This window comes from Oenanthe melanoleuca, chromosome 6, assembly GCF_029582105.1.
Source record: "Oenanthe melanoleuca isolate GR-GAL-2019-014 chromosome 6, OMel1.0, whole genome shotgun sequence".
NCBI classification, from domain to species: Eukaryota; Metazoa; Chordata; class Aves; order Passeriformes; family Muscicapidae; genus Oenanthe; species Oenanthe melanoleuca.
The window spans coordinates 3,936,302-3,956,486 of NC_079340.1; the positions used below are offsets into that span (position 1 = coordinate 3,936,302).

General features: G+C 48.4%; 1 protein-coding gene across 5 annotated transcripts in view; it reads right to left on the bottom strand.

The window, feature by feature from the left end:
* Nucleotides 1–20,185, bottom strand: part of COL13A1 (collagen type XIII alpha 1 chain) — a 47,747-nt gene that overhangs the window by 5,154 nt on the left and 22,408 nt on the right. For 2 of the 5 annotated variants that reach the window (XM_056495206.1, XM_056495205.1), the window contains 21 exons: nt 19,361–19,405; nt 17,719–17,751; nt 17,207–17,233; nt 16,667–16,729; nt 14,874–14,927; nt 14,231–14,317; nt 13,733–13,786; nt 13,494–13,538; nt 12,863–12,931; nt 12,565–12,588; nt 12,100–12,153; nt 11,442–11,486; nt 11,039–11,191; nt 10,203–10,301; nt 9,030–9,071; nt 8,506–8,532; nt 7,155–7,235; nt 4,774–4,809; nt 3,425–3,478; nt 3,101–3,154; nt 2,358–2,393 (listed from right to left, as the gene is read on the bottom strand). In XM_056495206.1, the coding sequence (XP_056351181.1) occupies nt 2,358–2,393; nt 3,101–3,154; nt 3,425–3,478; nt 4,774–4,809; nt 7,155–7,235; nt 8,506–8,532; nt 9,030–9,071; nt 10,203–10,301; nt 11,039–11,191; nt 11,442–11,486; nt 12,100–12,153; nt 12,565–12,588; nt 12,863–12,931; nt 13,494–13,538; nt 13,733–13,786; nt 14,231–14,317; nt 14,874–14,927; nt 16,667–16,729; nt 17,207–17,233; nt 17,719–17,751; nt 19,361–19,405 (1,182 nt within the window). The remainder of the gene's footprint in view (nt 1–2,357; nt 2,394–3,100; nt 3,155–3,424; nt 3,479–4,773; nt 4,810–7,154; nt 7,236–8,505; nt 8,533–9,029; nt 9,072–10,202; nt 10,302–11,038; nt 11,192–11,441; nt 11,487–12,099; nt 12,154–12,564; nt 12,589–12,862; nt 12,932–13,493; nt 13,539–13,732; nt 13,787–14,230; nt 14,318–14,873; nt 14,928–16,666; nt 16,730–17,206; nt 17,234–17,718; nt 17,752–19,360; nt 19,406–20,185) is intronic. The other 3 variants (XM_056495208.1, XM_056495209.1, XM_056495210.1) reach the window with 3 other exon arrangements.

Below are 20,185 nucleotides of genomic sequence, written 5' to 3' on the forward strand. Positions count from 1 at the left end.
GCTGTAACTGAGATTTCTTTACCCCTCTGAATTCCCAATCTTAAAGAAAGTCACAGCCAGAAAATGAAGGAAGTACTCAGCTCTGAGTCTGCACAGACTGGCTGTCCTTTGGGATGCTCTGAGTAGTGCTCTCCCAAAAATTTGTAAGACTAAGGAGTCTAGTCTTAGGCAGCACAGCCACAGGGCAGCAACTGGTCCCTGATCCTTAACTGGCAGCACAAGGCAGGGCATAGTGTGGTGTTTGCCAGTTACATCCATACCAAATCCTTCTGTGAAACAGGAAATTCTCAAAGCTGCTGAGCAAGAAACAGGGGAAGGGGCTGCTGCACAGGGAACTGAACTTAAGGCCTCATGGGGAGGGTTAAAGGAATTAAGGGATAAAATCAGACAGCACAGGCTGCTGCTGCTTCTTTAAAAAAAAAAAGTTAAACCCAAAGCTGGCAAGAGAAATGGATGGGAGAGGAGAGGCAATGAGGAAAAGTCACCCAGAACCAAGCACTGGAATGGAGAGGATAATCCAGGAAAAATGCAGCATGGGTTGCTCTGGAGGAAGGAGCCAGGAAGAAAGGTGGAAGAGGAGGAAGGGATAAAGGGGACAAAGGTGGACCTGTAGGAGCCAGGAAGATGCACAAACACACACATACACACACCCACCCCCCAGGCATTAAAATAACAGCAGGACAAGCTCAGGGTTCACACTTTTTCAGCTGGATTACACAAAATGCTGCCTGTTCTCACTGCCACCAGTGCCACAAGCCCAGGCACAGTTATGCTGCTCTCCTGCTCCAAGCAGAGATCAGCAGGAGTGTTTCTGGGATTTAAAAAAACATGAAGGAAAAGAGGGTTTTGGCAAACTGGGACTTCAGAGTAAGGAGAAATCCCTGTACAAAGGCTCAGTGGCAAAAGGGGTATTTTCTAGGGTCCCCTAAGATATTGCAATTGCTAATTTACAGTCCTGAGTTTCTCACACTTTTCCATTGCAAACCATGGGCTGCAGTGAGGCAGAGTGTATGCACGCTTCAAGGGAAGTAAAACTCCCCACTCGTGCTTTGCAGCTCATCCTCCAAGAGGAGTTGCAATTTCTCCCAGTTTTCACTTGCTTTTATAAGCTCAGAGAAATCCCATTTAATGAAAGCTAATGAAAGATCCTTCTTTTAACTAAGGCAGTTCAAAAACCAGCTGAAAAAGTCTAAGAATTAAAAGTAACTTTTTTTTTCAGAAGCCACACAAGCAAAATGAAAGTGAAGAGGAAGTTAAGAAGCAAAGCCAGAAATGCAATGATTAAAAAAGGGGAGAACTGTGGTGCTTCCATGAAACTTGAACCTTTCTCCCCTAGTTTAAGATGCCAGTTGGCTAGTGCTGTCCAAAACTGCCCTTCCTGTGCAGAGTAAGGTCAGAAATCCATTGCAGATAGAGGACAGAGAACACTCACTATACATCAAAAGCAAATCCATATAATGAAAACATCACATAGGCACATGCACTACAAAAAATTACAACTCCTGATAACTTTAATTTAGGTGATGCCAGAGTATTATGAATAAAAGGAGTGACTACACACACTTGTATTGTATTGAACTGCTTGACATTCATACAATTGTAGTATTACAGACTCAAATCCAAAAGAAATTTATATTTCTAAATATAAATTATATCCAACCATTATATCCTAAATGTTTTTATCAAAACTATTCAGATTCAAAGCCTTAACAGGCAAGAAAAGCTGATGAAAAAGAAGGAGCTTCTCAACATGCACTTCTTAGCAATGTTTATCTTTCCCTAACACAGGTGGCACAATGGAAAAGTTGCCATTCCTGTTACTTGGTTTGACCCAGCTCTTCACCACCACATCCATTCAGGACAATACCTGAGGAGACTTCAGGCCTGATTCTTCAAGACAGGCAAATTTAATTGATCTTTTCAAAACTTCCATCTCTTAATTTCTCTGCAGGATTGTTTGCTAGAAGACAACCTTCTTTTTCATGCTTCAGTTTAAAGTATCAAAATAAGATTTGCTGGCTGCACCTCAGCTGATTCTCCCAGGAATCCCTACACACACCAGTAACTAGATAAGCAGGATTTCCTAAAGCACACCATGTTAGCCTAACTCAAGTCCTGTGCTTCAGCTAGAACAGAGGTGTGACCACAATGAACACATTAGAAATCCCTCCTACAGCCTTCAGGGAGATGGAGATGTAGCACAACATTCCAGGTGATGGAATGAGCTACAGGTATCATCTTCTAAAATACAGGGGTGCAAAGTTACTTGGATGAAGGTGTGGCACACAAACACATGCTGGGCTGCCACTGTGTCCAGGGGTTAGAATTAAACACCAGCAGTTTGCCTGCTAACTTACCCGGACTCCCTTGTCACCAGGTAGGCCTTGTAAACCCTGAAATGCATCAACACAGAAAGAAATATTTGAAAACAAGCAGATTTCACCATAGTGCCACTAAAGAGAGGAATGTGTGCTCAGGATTTTGGGCTTTTTTTCCCATTTGTACCAATGGCTATGTCAAAAATAAACAAAACTTTTCCAGTAGGCAACCTCCTCTTCACCAGACCAGGTGGTAACACCACTACTACCTACCCTATGGACTCCTAGATAAGAAACAAATTAGTCATGACCATGCAGCAAACTTCCTTTTTGTGTTAAACAACAAAGCAGCTCCATGACTGCATTAGACCACAGCACCAACATTGGCCCCATTTTGCAAAAAGCAATCCCAGACAGTGGAATTAACCTCACTGAAGGCAGCTTTTGTCCCTGAAATGACCAGATTCTCACAAGCAGGTGGGAGGCAGGCTCCCAAGCTGTGAGCTGCTCAAAACCAGTATTTTGGACCAAGAGACACATCCTGCTTCTTTAGGTAGTTCAATGATCAAGATGAATCCTTTCAGCCTCCTCCACATCACTCTGAGTCTGCTCTGAAGCTACTCAGCTTTTTCTGTCACTCCCATAGTGAACAAAATCTTGTAACTTGAGTTATGTCCAACCCAGCTGTGATTACAAATCCTGTATTACGGCAGCATCTTCAGCTGTCAATCACAGCAAGGAAACAGGCTCTGGAGATAAATCCCTAGGATTCCCATACTTACAGGAAGCCCTGCTGGCCCCATTGGTCCTGCAACTCCAGGATCTCCTTTACTGCCCTGAAATGGATACAAAAGAGTAGAAATTGCTCACATTCCTCTTCAGTACAAACAGGCAGCAGAGCACTACAGAAGAAGCAGCAAAGGATGCATTTCAAAGCACCTGAAAAACCCCAAGGATGAGATACTCAAGCACCACAGGCCCAGCTGAGGGTCTTGTATGCACAAGGAGAGAGCAATTCCAGTTCCGGAAAAGCCCAGAGCTCTCCTATGCCTCACAGCTTCTTCAGAGAAGTTACTGAGCATCCATCAGTTCTGAAGCAAACTCACCCTTTCTCCTTTTGGTCCTGCTGGTCCCGAAACCCCAATTGGTCCTGGAATACCCTGCAGTTGTAGGAAGGAAAACACATCAGGATGCTTTTATTCCAGAAGACACTGCTGCTGCCTTAGGAAAAGCACAGCTTGGAAGGACAGGCTGGTGGTGGAAGGCACCTAGCACCACCACAGCTTTCAGTGTTGGTGGAGATGGATTTGAAGTAGTTGGTAAGGCAATTTGAACATGGAACTGCTGGGTTAGATAACACCAGCACTACTGTACAGAGCCTCACTTTTAATTCTGAAGCCCTCACTACAGTAACCCCTCTGCTGAGCAGGAGATGTGGATCAGGAGAGCTTTTGAGAGGAGTCAAGATCTGCAGAACACAAGTGGAGGAGTAGCTCATGCAGCACACAACTTCAGCGTGGCAAAGGAAGGGAGAAAATTCAGGCTCTCCTTAGAATTGTGCAATTGTAGAAATCTTAACTGCCTTCACTTATGCATCATTTAGTGCCATGGGATACACTGAAATCTCCCCTGCATGTCTATAAAATTCTATCTACAATTTCCCCAAATGAGTGACTGTGTGAGGTGCCACTCAGCTTCCCTTCAGAAGTCAGAGCAGCTGAAATTATTCCCAGCTATGCTGAGGAGGGAAAAAATGCTTTTTGTTTTTAAACAGCCAAATGGATGTGTGATATGTGATTTCCCAAGAGGGATTAAAAATATTTGGCTGTTATTTAACAGCTGTTATCCAAGAATAGCAGAATGGTTTGCAGAACCAGGTTAGCATTACTTAGAGTCATAGAATGGTTTGGGGTCAGCAGGGCCCTTAAAGATCACTTCATTCCAACCCCCTGCCATGGGCAGGGACACCTTCCATATCCCATATTGCTCCAAGCCTTGTTCAACCTGGCCTTGGACACTCCCAGAGAGGGGCAACCTGCACCAGGGCCTCACAGGAAAGAACTTTCTCCTAATATCCAATCTAATCCTACTCAATCTTTCATTCTGAAGCCATTCTCCCTTGTCCTGTGACTACAGTTCCTGGTGATGTGTCCCTCTCTGTCTCATGGAGAACCACAGGCTGGAGACCCCCCAGGATAAAGAGGACAGGAGAACAGAGCATCATGGAACCATGCAGAGGTTTCAATCCTCTTGTTACTGAGACAGAGTGGAACAAGTAGGTTGTGATACCAGGATCCAGACTTGCAGCATCAAAGAAGTCACTCCTCATTTTAAGTTTAACCCCCTCCCAAGCCTGCTTTGGTAAAAATAAGATTATTCCAGGTGTAAACAAGACACAAAATGAGTCACAATAGTGGGGAGGACGAACGTGGGGTAACAGAGAAATGGAACTCACCGGTGGGCCAGGCCTGCCGTCTAAACCTGAAGCACCCTGAACAGACGGGGAGGGTTCACAAAAACAAGGCAGAGGAGAGGGGAGGAGGGTGAGGGGAAAGGAGAGGGGAGGGGAGAGGTGAGTAAAGCAGTGACTTGAGACAAACGTGTGCTTGCAATTAACAAAAATTAAGATCTCAAGGACAGGTGATGGCACTTACAAGCAAACCAACAAAAACATAGAAACACTGAATACATAAAATGTTGACCTGCAACTTTCATATCCTCTTAAGAGTGCAAATTTCCCTCTCTGCATTCCACCAGGAAAACTCCTGGGGAAGCAGCTGTTCTGTGACAGGTGGTGAAAGGACAATGACAGTGGAGCTGGAATCTGCACTGCCTTTGTGGCAGGCTGGGCAACACAGGTGAGACACGAGGCTCAGAGGCTGCTGGTCTCCAAGGCATTTACAGGCACTGCAGAGGCTTCAGCTGCTCAAGTTGCTACCAAGAACCCCGGGGCTTGTGGTGCCCACTGGGTCAGCTGCAGGATTGCTCCACTCCACATGCAGTTGTCTGGGGGCTTATGAAACAGGTGGCTCATCTCCCTGTGTCACCAGTGCAGATTTACACCAGACTGAGATCAAGTGGCTCTTTGCTGTCTGCTCAGCTCTTGTTATAAATTTCCTCATCCAAAAGATCTAACAGTGGCTCTGCCCAAGGCCCATCAAGCCCAGTGGCTTGTCTCAGATAGTGGCTGGGAGGGAGAGCTGTGGTAGAATACAAGTACCAAAGACTGAGTTTTCCTCCACTTCAGCATTACAAACTCCTCACCCTGTCAGCCCAAGGCTACTGCAGACAATCAGGACTGGAATTCCAGCATGATGTCAAGCCCCAAGTCAGAGAAAAAGGCAGCAGATCCAGCTTCAGGATTTTACAGTCTGAAGTATTTCAGAACCTGCTTGGTACTGCATTTAGTTTGACAGGCTGAAGACACACTGGATCAGGCATGGAAAAGCTTCTGAAGAGAGATCAGTGGCTCTGAAGGCGATACCAGTTCCACAGTACCTTATCTTACAAGCTGTGCTTCCTGGCTGGCCAGCTGATATTGCTGACCCAAACAAAACATACCTAAGTGGACCATTCTGAGACAGTCCTACCCCATCCACAGCTCAGAAGAGTGATGGGAAAAGCCAAGGGACCCCACAGGGCTCACTGCTGTAGGAGGAACAGCAAGCACATTCCCTGCCACAAAGATGAGTTGTTGGGATAACTGCTGGGGCATCTTCTGCTCAGACTGCCACAAAGGACCTCCTTCCCCTGTCTGGACACCCCACAGGTTTGAGGGAGTAACCATTTACACAGAAAATTTCCATTTGCATTTCTCAGGGGACTAGCCCTGATTTCCCACCGCTGCACTGAGGTACAACCCCTTGCCTTTGAGCCTTCCCAAAGCACCCCTGTCTGCCACTGGCTCTGCCTGGAGCCCTAAGGGATGTGCTCATGCTGGGCTCATTTGAGTGCCTGGAGGGGCCTCATTCCAGCTCTAGGAGGGAACTACTGCTCAGCACAACTAAAGGAGGAAAACATTTTACAAACAGAGACACAAAGATTTCAGCCAAAGTCAGGGACAAGGGACCTGGGTGGTCAAACACAGGACAACAAAGCCACACAGTACACGAGATGCACCCTGCAGTGTTTGTTCCTGGCAGAACATTTGGGGAAGGGGAAGGTCTCCTGTGCCACCCCAGTGCTTTTTATGATGAGAGAACTTGGGGGCTGGTGGAACAACTGGGTGGGACTAAGTTACACCAATTCATCATCAGGTTTGTATCTAAAGCTCCTGCAACTTCTCTATAATACACTGTACCCCAATTCCTCTGGCTAAGCCAAGCAATGCTCTGACACCAGGCTAATGGGACAGAGTCCACACACAGCAGGGACATGCTGGGTCAGGGGAGCACTGCTTCCCTGGCAGAAGGGACAGGAATGTTTCAGCTATCAAAGAAGCTCCTTGCATTACAAACCACCGTGCTTTGTACAAAGCTCAGCCCAGGAGACAAATGGCTGGGGAAGGAGTTCCTCTTTCCACTTCTCTGACTTATGTTTCTGGTCTTGCCCTGATGTACAGGGAACCCCAAGGAAAGCTACTGCTTGTTTTTCCCAGTCCTGCCAGAAGCAGGAGGAAATAAAGGGATCACTGATCTATTCAACAGATCTAGAATTGAAAGCTCAGTACAGCAATTGAGGCTTTGGGTTTAAAAAGCAAAGGCAGAGTTATTTATAGACCATCTCTTTCTCTGACTTTACATAGCAAATCCCCACGTGCATCTCCTATTGAGGGATCTTTTTACAGCTGATATTAAGTTTGGCTCACAAAGTGCTGCTTGCTTCCTGGATACTTACGGGTAATCCCAGTGGCCCTCTGTCTCCTTTTTCACCCTGGGCACCCTTCTCTCCTTTCACTCCATCAATCCCTGCTTCCCCCTAAAGGAAGGATGGAGCAGAAAATAAACCCACCATAACAGCACTTATATAACAAACATTCCTCCCTCCAGAGAGTGCTGGGTAGCAGAGGGAATACAGGCAGCAGACTAAGGCTTCAGCCCAATTCTCAGCCTAATTTGAAGACAACCACTGTCATTCAAATCACCCTTGAGTGAGCACTTGTTTTAACTCAGTAGTAATAAGAGACTGAGGATCTGTGGGTAAAGATGTTCAGAGAAGAACTGAACTCACTCTGGTGCTGCTCTCCCTGCTGTTGTTGCTGTATATATATTTTCATGTAAATATAAATAACCAGAAGTTATCTGATACAGTGGGTTTACATTTTAAGATGTGGATCCACTGGAAGTGAATGACAGGTGACTATAAACCTTGAAGAAGGAAATTATTTTTGTAAATAATTTTGTAAATGCTAAGGCATCAGTTCCAACATTTCAGAAAATAAAAATTCAGCCTTCTTTTCCTAGTTGTATTTTTAAAATTCTGTATTAAAACTATAAAGAAATATTAAACAAAATACTCCTTTTTCTTAAATTCAAAGTGTAACCCAAAGCCTTTTTCCTTCTCATTCCTGTTCATAAGGCTTTTTAAAACATATCCTTCCCTTTTAGTGCCCAAACAATGCTGGTGGCCAAATACTAAGGATAAGCAGAAGAATTAAGATGCTTTGCACATGTTCCAATCTTTGCCCAGAGCATCACCAGAAAGATCCAGCTCTCCTTGAACATTTCCACTCCACTATTTTTTGTGTAGGAGCTGTTTTACAGCAGGCAAGCCAGTGGTGCAGGCTGAGCATTTAGATGGAGATTAGAAGGATTTTCACCACCAAGGACAGTGGAGCTCTTCTTTCTGCTTTACAGCAGAATGTTCAGGGGAATTTTAAGACTAATTTTTAGCTAGAGCCCAGTTCCTTAGAACTGTGTGGCAGACTATTCATCCCACTGTATGGAGATGAATGGAGATCTGTCCCCACCCTCCAGACAAAGATTTCAACTGTGTTCTCACAGACAGAATTCCACAGAGCAGTGAATTCCTACTTCTCTGGGTGAAAACTGCAGGGAATGACCATTTTTTCGGGTCCAAAAATGAGAGCTGCTAATCCATTTCCTTCAAGAAAATATCCAGAAGGATTTACCCTGTTACCAAGATGGAAGAAAAGTACCACCTGAACACCAGGGAACTGTTACTAAAGGGAACTCTAGCACATGGGACAACTTCTGTTGTTTCAGTGTGTAATATTTTGTACTCTTACCTTGGGTCCAGGAACACCCTGAAGACCCTGTATTTGGGATGAGAGAAAAGACAAAAATAACATTTCAGGATGGGCTTTAAACTCCAGGTATCCCAGTCAGGGTGCAGTACAAAGGTTTCACTTTCTGGGGCACGAACCCTCAGCCCAAAGCCTCTTTATTTGTGTCATGGGCACTTCATGTACCGTTCTCATCCCCAACAAGGAGCCTCTTGCCAAGCACACCCTGGCAGGGGGCCAGGTGTGCTATTAAGACAATTTCTGCAGTTGATCCCTTTAATCCCATCCATCCCATCTTGCCACTGTCTTCCCTTTCATCTCAGACTAACATAAAACCTCTTTCTTTGCCCTGCCAGCCCACTGCAGCTCTGACCTACCCTGGGGGTGGGTTTGGAAGTGATACTAAGCATGTTCCCATTTCAACACTGGTTCTGGCTGTCTTCCCCACACAGAACCCTCCCCAGCCACTGCCTGCTCCAAGCCCATTCCCAGTGCCCTGCTCCTCAGGTGAATCACTCAAAACTTACTGGAGGTCCTGGAGGGCCTTGGGGTCCAGGGGGCCCAGATATCTGGAAGGCAAGGCAAGAGAAGTCACAGTCAATGTGCTGCCCTCAGAGGCAAAGTGGGGCTGCTCAGAGGGGAGACAGGACACAGGGTGCAGCAGAGCTCCTCTATCAGCCTGGACTCCCCAAAGGACTGTGTTAGGGAACAGGAACAATCCAGGGCTGAGTGCCTGGGAAGCAGCAGCAGGACTCAGGGGAGGGTCATGCAAAATCTGCTGATATTTAAGAGGAGGGAAAGCAGTGAGGTTTTTTCCAAAGAAAGGTCCACTTCCACTATCCTACCATCATTCCTACAAGGAGGCAGAAGGACAAATAGTAAAAGATAGGAAAGAAGGTGTCTGGCTCCACACATGCCAATAGCCTGTGGGACTACTTGCTGCTAAGGGTGAGCTTTGAGGGGAGAATGAGCAAATTCAAGAACACCAAAACCCTTTTGGGGAAAAAAATTTAAGTACATGTGTATATATATACATTTAAATAATTGTCAGGTAATGCATTTACTGCAAATGCTGAGGAAAGTATTTGTTATGCTTTCCAAGACCTGCTCTTCCCTAGACATTCCTTGTTGATTGGTGGTTGTGAGACAGATTGTTCTTGTGTCAGGGAAAGGAGGGATCAGGAGCCAGAGGTGGCTGGTGACCCAGCCCCACAGCATGAAGCTTGCAGTCCTCAGCAAAGGAGGCACCATAGGGGGATGTGCCAGTTTGCAGCAGCACTGCTGCCAAATCTTCCCTCCCCTACTGCTAAGATCATGAAGGAACATGGTACAGGAACAGTAACCTACTGATTCTCCTGGATTTCCTTTGTCTCCACGCTCCCCAGGCTCACCCTTCTCTCCCTGCACACAACAGCAGACCCTGTCACCACCAGCTGTGCTCTGGAGTCTCCCTCCACTGAGGCTCCTGTGAACCACCCATGTGCTGGCAAGCAGCAGCTCCCCCAGGAGAAGTGGGAACTGGCCATGTGTTTCCCATTCCCTGGCTGCTGCTGGAGGCCTGGAGGACATTCTGTGACACCTAACAAAGGCTCTGAGGCTCCCAGGATACTCAGCACTTTGGGAAATGAGCCCTCATGTGCTGCTCTATATATTTCTCTTTACCAAGCAGGAAAGAGCAGCCTTTTCTTTTCCATTCTTACTGTCAGTCCTGGAAGTCCAATGGGCCCTGGCAATCCTGATGGTCCTGGTATCCCTTGGTCACCTTGTTCACCTTTCTCTCCACTGGGGCCATCTAGACCCTACAGATCAAGAAAGATTGGTGGAGTTTTGTACAACTGAGTCAGGCAGACATATAAGATATCAGTGCATCTGGTCATCCCAAGAGTACTCTGAAAATCCTAGCCATCCACCAGCTATCCAGGGAAATGCAGGGCTTCACCAGAACTGAAAGGGACAAATGGCTGAACATCCTCCTGTCACCGTGGATGTACCAGTCCCCAGAGTGGGATGGGTACTGCTCTCCTGCCTCCAAGTCCTGCTCAGGGTTATGCAGCTTGCTGGAGTCCATGCTAGGAATCACTGCCCACAGCCAGCTGTTGAGACAGCAGGAGTTTCATCCTGTAATCCCATAGAGAGGCAGGAAGTTGTTGCATCACCCCCCTGAGCAGTGCTGGGGACACAGGAGCTGTGACAGACTGAAGCTGGGAGGGTGGGCACCCTGCCCCAGTTGGTGGCTGGGCTGTGAGGGGCCAGCCCATGCTGCTGCCCTCCCTGGAGGGGGTGTGCTGGTGCCTCAGCTCCTGGCTCACAGTCAGACCTGCTGGCTTCCAGGAGCATTTCAGAGCCAGCAAGCTGAGGGAGGGACCTGGGCACAGCCACTCCAGCAAGAGGACATCACACATGCCAGGAAGCCAGGATCTCCTGCACTGTGACACTTCACCCACCTTGCAGGGCCTCTGAGGCATCTTGGAGTCCTGGGGCATTGCCCCACAAGCTAGGCAGCCACCAGTACTCAGAGAGGCTTTGGTGTACTCACCGGTGAGCCTGCTTGTCCTGGCTCTCCCTTGTCCCCCTTTTCTCCTCTGACCCCAGCAGGGCCTGGCTCTCCCTTCATCCCAGGGGGTCCATCCTTTCCTGGCAGTCCATGAGGGCCAGGGGGGCCCATTTCTCCAGGTTTGCCACGTGGTCCCTACATGGAATTCACAGCACATGGAGTGAAACATTTACAAACAGAGCCCCTTGCACTGCTCATCCTCTCCCTCCCAGCTTTGCCTTTAGGAGACAGGACACTGCCATGACAAAAGTTAGGACATTGACAAACCACTAATGCTCCTTTCTGTGAAGCAAAATATCTTTTTCCCTCGTGGGAAAAGCAACTGGTGATGTCAGTGACAGAGATGACAGGTAAGCCCTCTGAAGGGAAGAGCATCGTGCCTTACCTTTTCTCCATCGTGGCCTGGAGGACCTGGCAAGCCAATTTCACCCTGAAACACAGATTTATTACTGTGGCAGTTTGAAAGCAGCTATTCTGACTCCTCCTGTGGGGCAGTGTGATGAAAAAGGGCAGGCATTGCAGAAATAGCCTGCATGGACTACTCACAGGAAAAAAAAACATGAAAAATTCAGGTTTTTTCCCCATGATCACCAAAAATAAAGCATGGAAACCCCTGGGTTTTTCTGCAGCCAAGGAATTTTTTTTAAATGACAACCCAAAAAAAAAACCCAGAAACCCCTGTTGAAACATTATATTATGTGATTGCCTGAGAATTTTCCCAATCTTGTTGATCCTGACTGCCAGCTCACAGCCCCAGTGCAGTCATGTGGTCCCCAACCAACACAATCCCACAGTTTGGTTCCCACAAGCTGCTTCCTGAAGGGGAGGGCAAGTAGAAAGGATCCCTCATCTTTCAGATCAGGCATTATCATTGTGGGAAAAGAGATTTTCAGGATATTGTGTGTGAGGAGGAGTGGCAGAGGACAGCAGGACAGTCTGATAGTGCTGTACAGGAAATATGGGAGCACTGGGAAGAGTTGTGGGTGGGAATTCTGCCTGGGTAGATTTCCCTGAGGTCTGGAAGTGCAGGATTGAGACAATACCTTCTGTCCTGGTGGCCCTGGAGGTCCAGCCACACCTGGACGTCCTGGGGGTCCCTAGGTAAAGAAAAAAAAAATTATAAACAGGGTTTCTATTTTTGTGCTTTGAAACCAAATACCTTCCTAAGTTTGAGGGGAAATCACAGAGGAATATTCCAAGGGAATCCTAAAATCATATTTTGTTGGGAAGATGAGCAATGAAGATTTGCTCTTCCCTGCTCCTTCTGAGCATTCCCTGTTCTTAGCAGCATGTATGACCTCTCAAAGCAGAGAGATGAAAGTCCTGATTAGAATTCAAGTGCCAAGATCAGAAGGCAAGATGAGCTCTCCTTTCAGCTGTCAGCTGCCCCAGCTTCAGCTCCCAATGGCAAAGGCCAAGTGCTTTAGCTGCACTTAAATTGTCAGGCCATCTGCTTAGGATGGACATGGCTACTTGTGTAAAACCCCACAGCACAGATAGGAACTCACCATCAAGGCCAAAGTTCTTATTTCCTAGGAAAAAAGAATGAAAAAATAAAATTGAAATTAAAAAAGAAAACAGGCATTAGAAAATTAAGCTTTATCCTGGAGTTTGCTTGTTCTCCACTAATGTAATACTGGCCCAAATGAGTAAGGAGCTTACAAAATGAATGAGAGGGAAAAACCAACAAAAACCCAAACTAAAAACTCAGATTAAACAGATCTACACTGTTCCCCTGTCTATATCCCTTGGGAAACAGTAAAGCATCCATCAGTCACCTCACAGGACAGGAGGGCAGCTGCTCACCTGGAGAGCTTCACTGATGTTCCCATCATAGTCCATCATTTCATCCTTCCCAGGCTCTCCTTTGGGGCCCTGCAAAATACCAGGTCTTCAGCCAGGGGCTGGGACTGCCCTTTCCTCAGGGTGCTCAGAGCTGTGCTTCACTCTGAAAAAGGGGGCTCAGAGGGGTCCACTCCACGAGTGTCCAGTTTTTCATTTATTAAAGAAAGCCTCTGCAATGCAGGAGACTCTACAGAACTGCAGCCAGCCAGCTCAGATCACACCTCATGGCCATCAAAGCTGGCAGTCTGGGAGGAGGTGAAGCTGAGGCCAGAATCCAGGAAGTGGATTGTTTGATTAGTTGTTAGACTGGGGCAGGCACCCACCCTCTTGCTGCCTTTTTCTGGTCTGTCAAGGGCCTGAGTCCAGACTGGGATATCCAAACCCATCTCTTGCTATGAATGAGCCACCCTGAGATGGCCTGGGAGAATTTTTTCCTCTAATGTAGGGGTGAGGGTATGGAGTGGAGAAACAGCCACTGCCCACCTATGAGTACTTTTAGTGACAGCAAGACCCAGAGTGGACTGTCAGTGTGATCCCACTGCCCTTAGACCCTCTGAAGAACCAAACTCTTTGTTAGTGAAGGAACACCTACCCTGGGGCCCATGGGTCCCTGGTCTCCTGGTGAACCACGTTCCCCCTGAAACAGGAAGATCACAGTTTTAGCAAAGCCTGTTCCTTCACTTCCTTCAACTCCAGGAATCATGCTCTGCTGCTTCTCTGAAACAGCCTGGGCAGCCAGCTTGATTGAAAATTCTCCTTTTCAGCTAAGAACAAATCTGCAGCTACTGAACCTCAGAAGCCAGAGCTGGGTTGTGCAAAATCACTCCCTACCTTCTCTCCCTGTGATCCTGCAGCACCAGGCTGACCAACCTCACCAGCTTCTCCCTGACAGCAAGAGAAAGGGAAAGGGATGGGTTTGTGTTGTGTTGAGAGGCTGCAGCTTCACTGCTGGCCTCACATTTCCAGGAGGAAGAACTGCACCAGGCAAGCACCCCCGCTGTGCCCCCTTCTCCTCAGGTAGCCCAAATCCCCTGCCAAAACTGCCCACCAAGCACCCTTCTGTCCCACCCAGTGCAGACAGAGTGTTCAGATGGTTTCTCACAGAGCCTTGAGGGGAGTTATTTGAGCACAAGAAGGACGTTTTCCTTCCAAACAGCTCACACACTCTCTCACCTGTAGCATATAGAACAACAGTACTAAAACATATTTAGAACCTGATATCCCTCCAGCAGGTACTCAGATGAATACAACCTCTGCTCCTTCCTACACACCTTGTGCTGGGCACAGCCCCTCCCAACACACAGCTCTGTGAAGGAAAAAATCTCTCACCTTTGGTCCAGGGGGTCCAGGCAGACCTGGAGGGCCAGGTTCTCCTCTAGCTCCCACCAAGGCATTCTCAGCAATTCCCTTCTCTCCCTGTTTGCAAAGAACAAGCCATTGCCTCAGTTCAGACTCTGCACCTCTGTAATTTCACTTGCCAAAATACTGGCTTAGAGAGACATGGCCAAGACAAGGTCCATCCCTTTCCCACAGTGCAAGCCTGACTTGAAGGGTGTGATTTCTGTCTGAAAATCTCAGAGCACAGGGGAAAAGCCAGGTTCAGGGCTCAGAAGCCCATCTCCTCATCACCCATGGATCCTGGAGCAGGAGAAAGCTGGAATGCCATGTTACATCCAAGGCCATGCTTTCAAAGGGGAACTACTGGGACACAATTCCAAGGTCCTGCTCCCAGGACCACAACCTCCCCCTCACTGCATGAAGGCATGCAATTCCTGCAAAAAGGCATCTTTGGTGTGCCTCCCTCTCATCCCTGTGTGAGGATGGCATTCAGCTGAGCAGTGCAGAACACAGTCAGCTAAGAATGTGTGAGCTGTGCACATGAGGGAGGGGTAAAAAAGGGGTGAGAGCGGCCCCACCAAAAAACAAGGAAAAAAAAAAAATAAAAAAAAGGAAATTCAGGAAAGAGACAAACCTTTGGGCCAGGGAGTCCAGGAAGCCCAGGGTCACCAGCTCGTCCCTTCTCACCCTGTTGGCAAAGCAGACATGGTCAAGGCTGACTCTGCAGGCTCTCCATCCTGGAGGAGCAGCAAAACCTTTGCTCCTGGTCTCACACCCTATTTCCCTTCCCCAGAGATTTTATTTTGGGCACAGACAAGGCATCCTCCTTGAGCAGTACCAGCTCAAGACATTACATGTTTCTGCCCTTCTGACTATCTCTGCACATCATTGCCATTTCTCTCCAAAGGGAGGTGAGTGGGAAAGGGATCCAGGGTTCCCCCTGTGCATTTTCCTTATCCCTCTGGCCTGATAAACAATTTTCCCTGTCAATTCTTCTGCACAGGCTTCCCCTGATCCTTATGCCCACAGAATTTGTTGCCCAGGGTGAATTTTAGTTGAGTGCAGGACTTTCTCCATGCCCTGCTCCTCTTCCCAGCTCCAAATCCCAGACTCATCATGCTCTCAAAAAAAAAACCACAAGCAGTGCAGCATCTCAGCTGGCAGCCAAGCTCTGGGACACACACTGGTCATGTAAGCAGTGAAGACAGGAGTGGCAAAAATGGCAAAGACAGCAGCTGATGGTGTAAGGTGATGCCTGGAGAGCTGCAGGCTGAGCTGTGTGAGGCACCATGGAGCACAGAGGATGCCACAGGCACTGAGCAATGGAGAGCATCCAGCATTCCCTTGGTGAAGTGGCTCTGCTCAGTTCACCATGACACCTGGGCCAGATTTTGAACATTGGAGCTCAATTATTGGTCTTTATGTTGAAGTTAAGCTCTCTTCAGACCAATCCACCCAGCTGCTAAACCCATGGTTTCCAGATACAGTGTCCTGTTTGGGAGCCTGCATTTTTCCAGGACAGAGAGAGATTTTGGAGGTTTCTGTTATCCTGAAGAAATGTTTCAAATGCATCACCAGGGAAAGGTGTGTTCTTAGATGCAATCCCCACAGCTCCCAGACTCAGCAACTTGTACAGATCACACAGAGCAATTCAAACCCTCTTTGTCCCCACAGGTGCCCAGCTCTCTCCTGGAGCTGTGCTGCTGCTCCTGAGAGCTCAGGGGCACACATCTGACATGCAGGGGACTTGCATCAATGCTCCAGGAACAGACATGCACTGGTGGCTCCCTGGAAAATAATCTACTAGCAGCAATCTTTTAGTCAGGCAATTTTGGAGTGCAGTGACCCCTTTCTCCAAGGTAATTTGCTTTACAGCCACCTGTGAGCCCCCCCTCTCCCCCAGCTTTCTTTCCCTGGCAGAGCATGCACATTGCTAAATTAATGCTTCTCCCCCTGGAAAGAGAGAAAACATTTTCAGGACCTCATATCCAAGGAAAAGCTTTGGGATGTTTCTGTAAAAATATAATTCCTAATCCTGCCCCAGGTCTCTGTTCCACCTTGGTATCCCACTTTTCATTCAAGGACTGTTTTGAATACACGTGTCCATAAGAGCTACTGAAAACATCCTGTGCTGCCAGAAGTGGGGTGCAAAGCAGTGGATTTCTCGAGGAAGGAGGTCAGATTACTGAATCCCTGTTTAGGGTGTTATTTCTGGAGTCAAGAGATGCAGCTCTGTCCTTAATCGTTCCCAGCACAAGACTACACCCCAGGCATCTCCTGCTGCCCTGCCTGCCCCCAGCCCCACCTCCTCCTGCAAGCAAACACACTTCACCAAGGGGGCAGGAGCCAGCAAAGGACACAAAATCCCCTGCAAGCAGGATAATGCAGCACTGCCAGCACACCCAGCCCAAACACACAGTGTCCTACCCGCTGCCCCCTCTTCCCTGGCAAACCTGGGGGGCCCAGCCTCCCTGGCACTCCAGAATCTCCCTTGGTGGGGAAGAAAAGAGACAGAGAACGTGTCTGTTAGATGGCTGTCACGTGCTGTAACACAACCCAGCAAGAGGAGCCAGCTGCTTGGGGATGGAGGGGGAACTCACAGCAGCTCACACTGCACTGTGACAGGGACATGGGAAGGCACAAAAGCACTGGGAAGCAGAAGGGGGACAAGGGAAGGGGCAGAGGGAACCTGCTTCCCAAGCAAAGTGCACCCTGCTCCTGTGGAGTAGGAAGGTATTCCCATTGACACAGACACGAGCAGGAGGATGGAAATATTTGCAGTATGGTCCCTCTCTCACTCGGTGTCACTGTAACCTACTTTGCCTGGAGGGGCAGGTGCCATTAGGGCCTGGATTTGGGCACTGGGAAGCACACAGACACTCCTCAGCCCCCTCAGCTGCTCAGGGAGGGGAAAAATACACAAACCAATCAGAAGTGTAGGCTCAGAGGAAAACTTTCTGAGAGTACCTTTTCTCCTGGAGTCCCAGGCTCACCCTGGTGAGAAAGAGACAGGAAAACAGAGTGAGAGAGCACAAATCCTCCTGGAGCTATCAGAGTGGGGAAAAGAACATTCATCTATGGGGGCCTTGAGCTGGTAAGTAAGGGCTGTGTAATTTTGTGCCTGAAGCTCCTTTTATCTTCATTATCCAGCTCCCAGGCTGCAGCAAGAAACCACCAAACCTCAGACTCGTGGCTTCCACAGAATGGAATAACCCCACTTGCAGACACAAAGGAGCAGAGCAAGACAAGACCCGTGTGCTGGCACAAAGGAATTGCTGCTCCCGGCTGTGTTTTCACAGGAGAAGAGCAAGGCTGCGGGTGCAGCCGGGGGAGTCTGTGCTGATCCGAGCTCACCACCAGCCTGGCTGCCCTGGCACCTCTGCCAAAGGCACGGCAGTTCTGATATTCCCCATCAGTGGGAGCTGTCCGACCATTTTCCAGCCCGTGCCCAGCCCAAGGCATCGCGGTGCAGAACTGACCTTCATCCCTGCGGCGGCCACCCCAGGAGCGCCCTGGCAGAGAGAGGAGAGACAGCGACACCTCGTTAGAAATTCACCGGACACACATTTTGTTACAACGAAACGGCATCGGTCAGGTGAAAGTAAAAACGCAAAAATCCGCATCTTTTCCTTTCCACAACTCAGAAGTTATGCTGTAACACCACACAGCACACGTGCTCATCCCCTGAGCAGCGTTCACCCACGGCAGTGGCTCTGGGCTCCAGAGTGCTCTTCCAAAGGCAGGCACCATGAGCACAACACAACAAGACAGATTTCCACCCCACCACCCCTGGTTTCAGCCCTGCAAGTGAAGCAGCAAAGGCCAACAAGCAGAACAGTGTCAAATAACTGAGGAATGCAAAGACAGACCAAGGACCAAAGCCTTGCTTCAAGGCTTGAGCACCCTGAGAAAGGCTGGCTCATACCCCAGAGCCTTGGCCTTGCTATTCCCCCTCAGCCTGCTTTTATCCCAGAAGACAAACCCTGCAGTAAAATGCTTCCAGGAGAGCTCTGAAGCCAGACACCTTAGGGGGGAAACCAGACTTGCCAGCACTGCAATTCAGGTGTTATTCTGCAGCACAGAGCAAGCCATGGGACAGCACAGGCTGCCCTGCCACCCAAGACAGGCACCTGGGAGCCTCAGGAGCAGCTGCTCCCACTGGGACTGTCACTGATGTAAAAAGCAGGTTGTTCCTGTCAACCATCTGCTCTGAAATCTCTGTATCCCCTGTGTTAGCATTAGTTAGGTCCTGGTTAGAAAAAGTCCAGTTAAAAAAGCCAATATGAGGGATAACTTAGGAGAGGGGAGGGAGGGAAGTGGTGTTATAAGTTGGGAAATATAAGGGATTGGGATGTAGCACATGAGGCAGTGAGGAGGACTGGGAGCCAAGTTCCAAGTGAAAAAAAGCTTGGAGAAGTTCAAACAAGGAGGAGTGGGGAGCCAGAGAGCAGCAGGATCATACCTCTCAGCTTTCTGAAACAGAAATCGGGGACAAAAGCTAAAAAACACAAGGACAGAAGATGGAGATCAGGGATTCTATGCAATAAATGGGGGGGGGGGGGGAAAGCATTCCAGATTGTCTCAGGGTCAGTAGGTTTTAGTGAACACAGGCTAGTCATGAAAGGGATAACGTGCAGTGAGTGGCTGTGGTCAGGCCTTTGCCTGCTCCTCGTTTTTCAGTGTCGAACAGCAGTGAACACAGATCGTGTTATTTTCTAGTATTTACCCTCAAACTGCAACCCACAGACATGCAGGGCTGCTCACACACATTGACCTGACCCATCTCTGCATTAGCCCAGGTTCCCATTGGGCTCACCCCAGCTGGGCTAACAGTGGTCACCTGGGAGCCCAATTTCCAAAATGCCAATTCCCTACCAAACACCAGCAACTGGCTGCTCTCACTGGTGTAAAGCATTAAGATCCTGATGTTGCAACTCAGCATCAGACTGGGCATGCCATCTGCTCTGTAAAACACTTCTTCCCCCACCACTGCCTGCATAAATGAGGCCCTGTGTTTTGGAATTTAGAAGCATAAATAACTCAGCTGAGGACAGTCACTGACACACACACACATACAGGTGAGATGGAGCAGACAAGCATCACTCCTCTGTTACAAGGTACCTTAGAGCCATGTCTTCCTGGCAGCCCTGGCATGCCTCTCTCCCCCTGGAAGCAGAGCAAGACACACAGATAGACAGCAAGAGACAGGAGATGAGTCCTCCCAGGGCTCCACGAGGAGGGCTCAGGGCAGGGGTGATGAGGAACCCTCCTGAGTGAGGTGAGGCACTGTTTTCCCTACTGCCATCAAGCTGACTGCCCTAGCAGGGGCCATCACCTCTCAACTGACCCCCCTGCTACCACATCCTGTGTCACAGCGTGCTGTAGGGCACAGGGAGGCACTCAGCCTGCAAACCTGTCTGGAGACACAGAGGATCCAAAGGTTGCCATGTGCTGTTAGCCTGAATTTTGTCTGCTGGCAACTGGAAAATGAAACATCTTCAGGCAATCTGCAGGCTGCTGCTGTCATTTTGTTCTGGGTGTTCAGTCCTTGCTTGGAAGGGCTATTCAGCAGGGATATATGTATATGCTTTTTAAAAAAATAATGTTTTGTAATTACAGCACCCTGTGAACTGTATTTTGTAAAACACTTTCTAGTATCATAACATACACAACCTAGTGCAGGCACCTCCTAACCCACACAGCCTACTTAACTACCCTATTTTCAGGTGTAAGAAAAGTAAAGCAATAATTAGGAATACTTTGTACTGGAGAACACGGATCAGCCTCTCTCCTTCCAACAATGCTCCCTGTCTTTTTTAAGTGAGACCCAGCAGGGATGCTCTCTGCTGGGAGACACTCACCCTGCTGGCAGATTTAGGAAGCATCTCCCCATGTCTCTCCCCTTCAGAAAAACACTCTCCTCTACCTGGTGTGAGCAGCTCTATC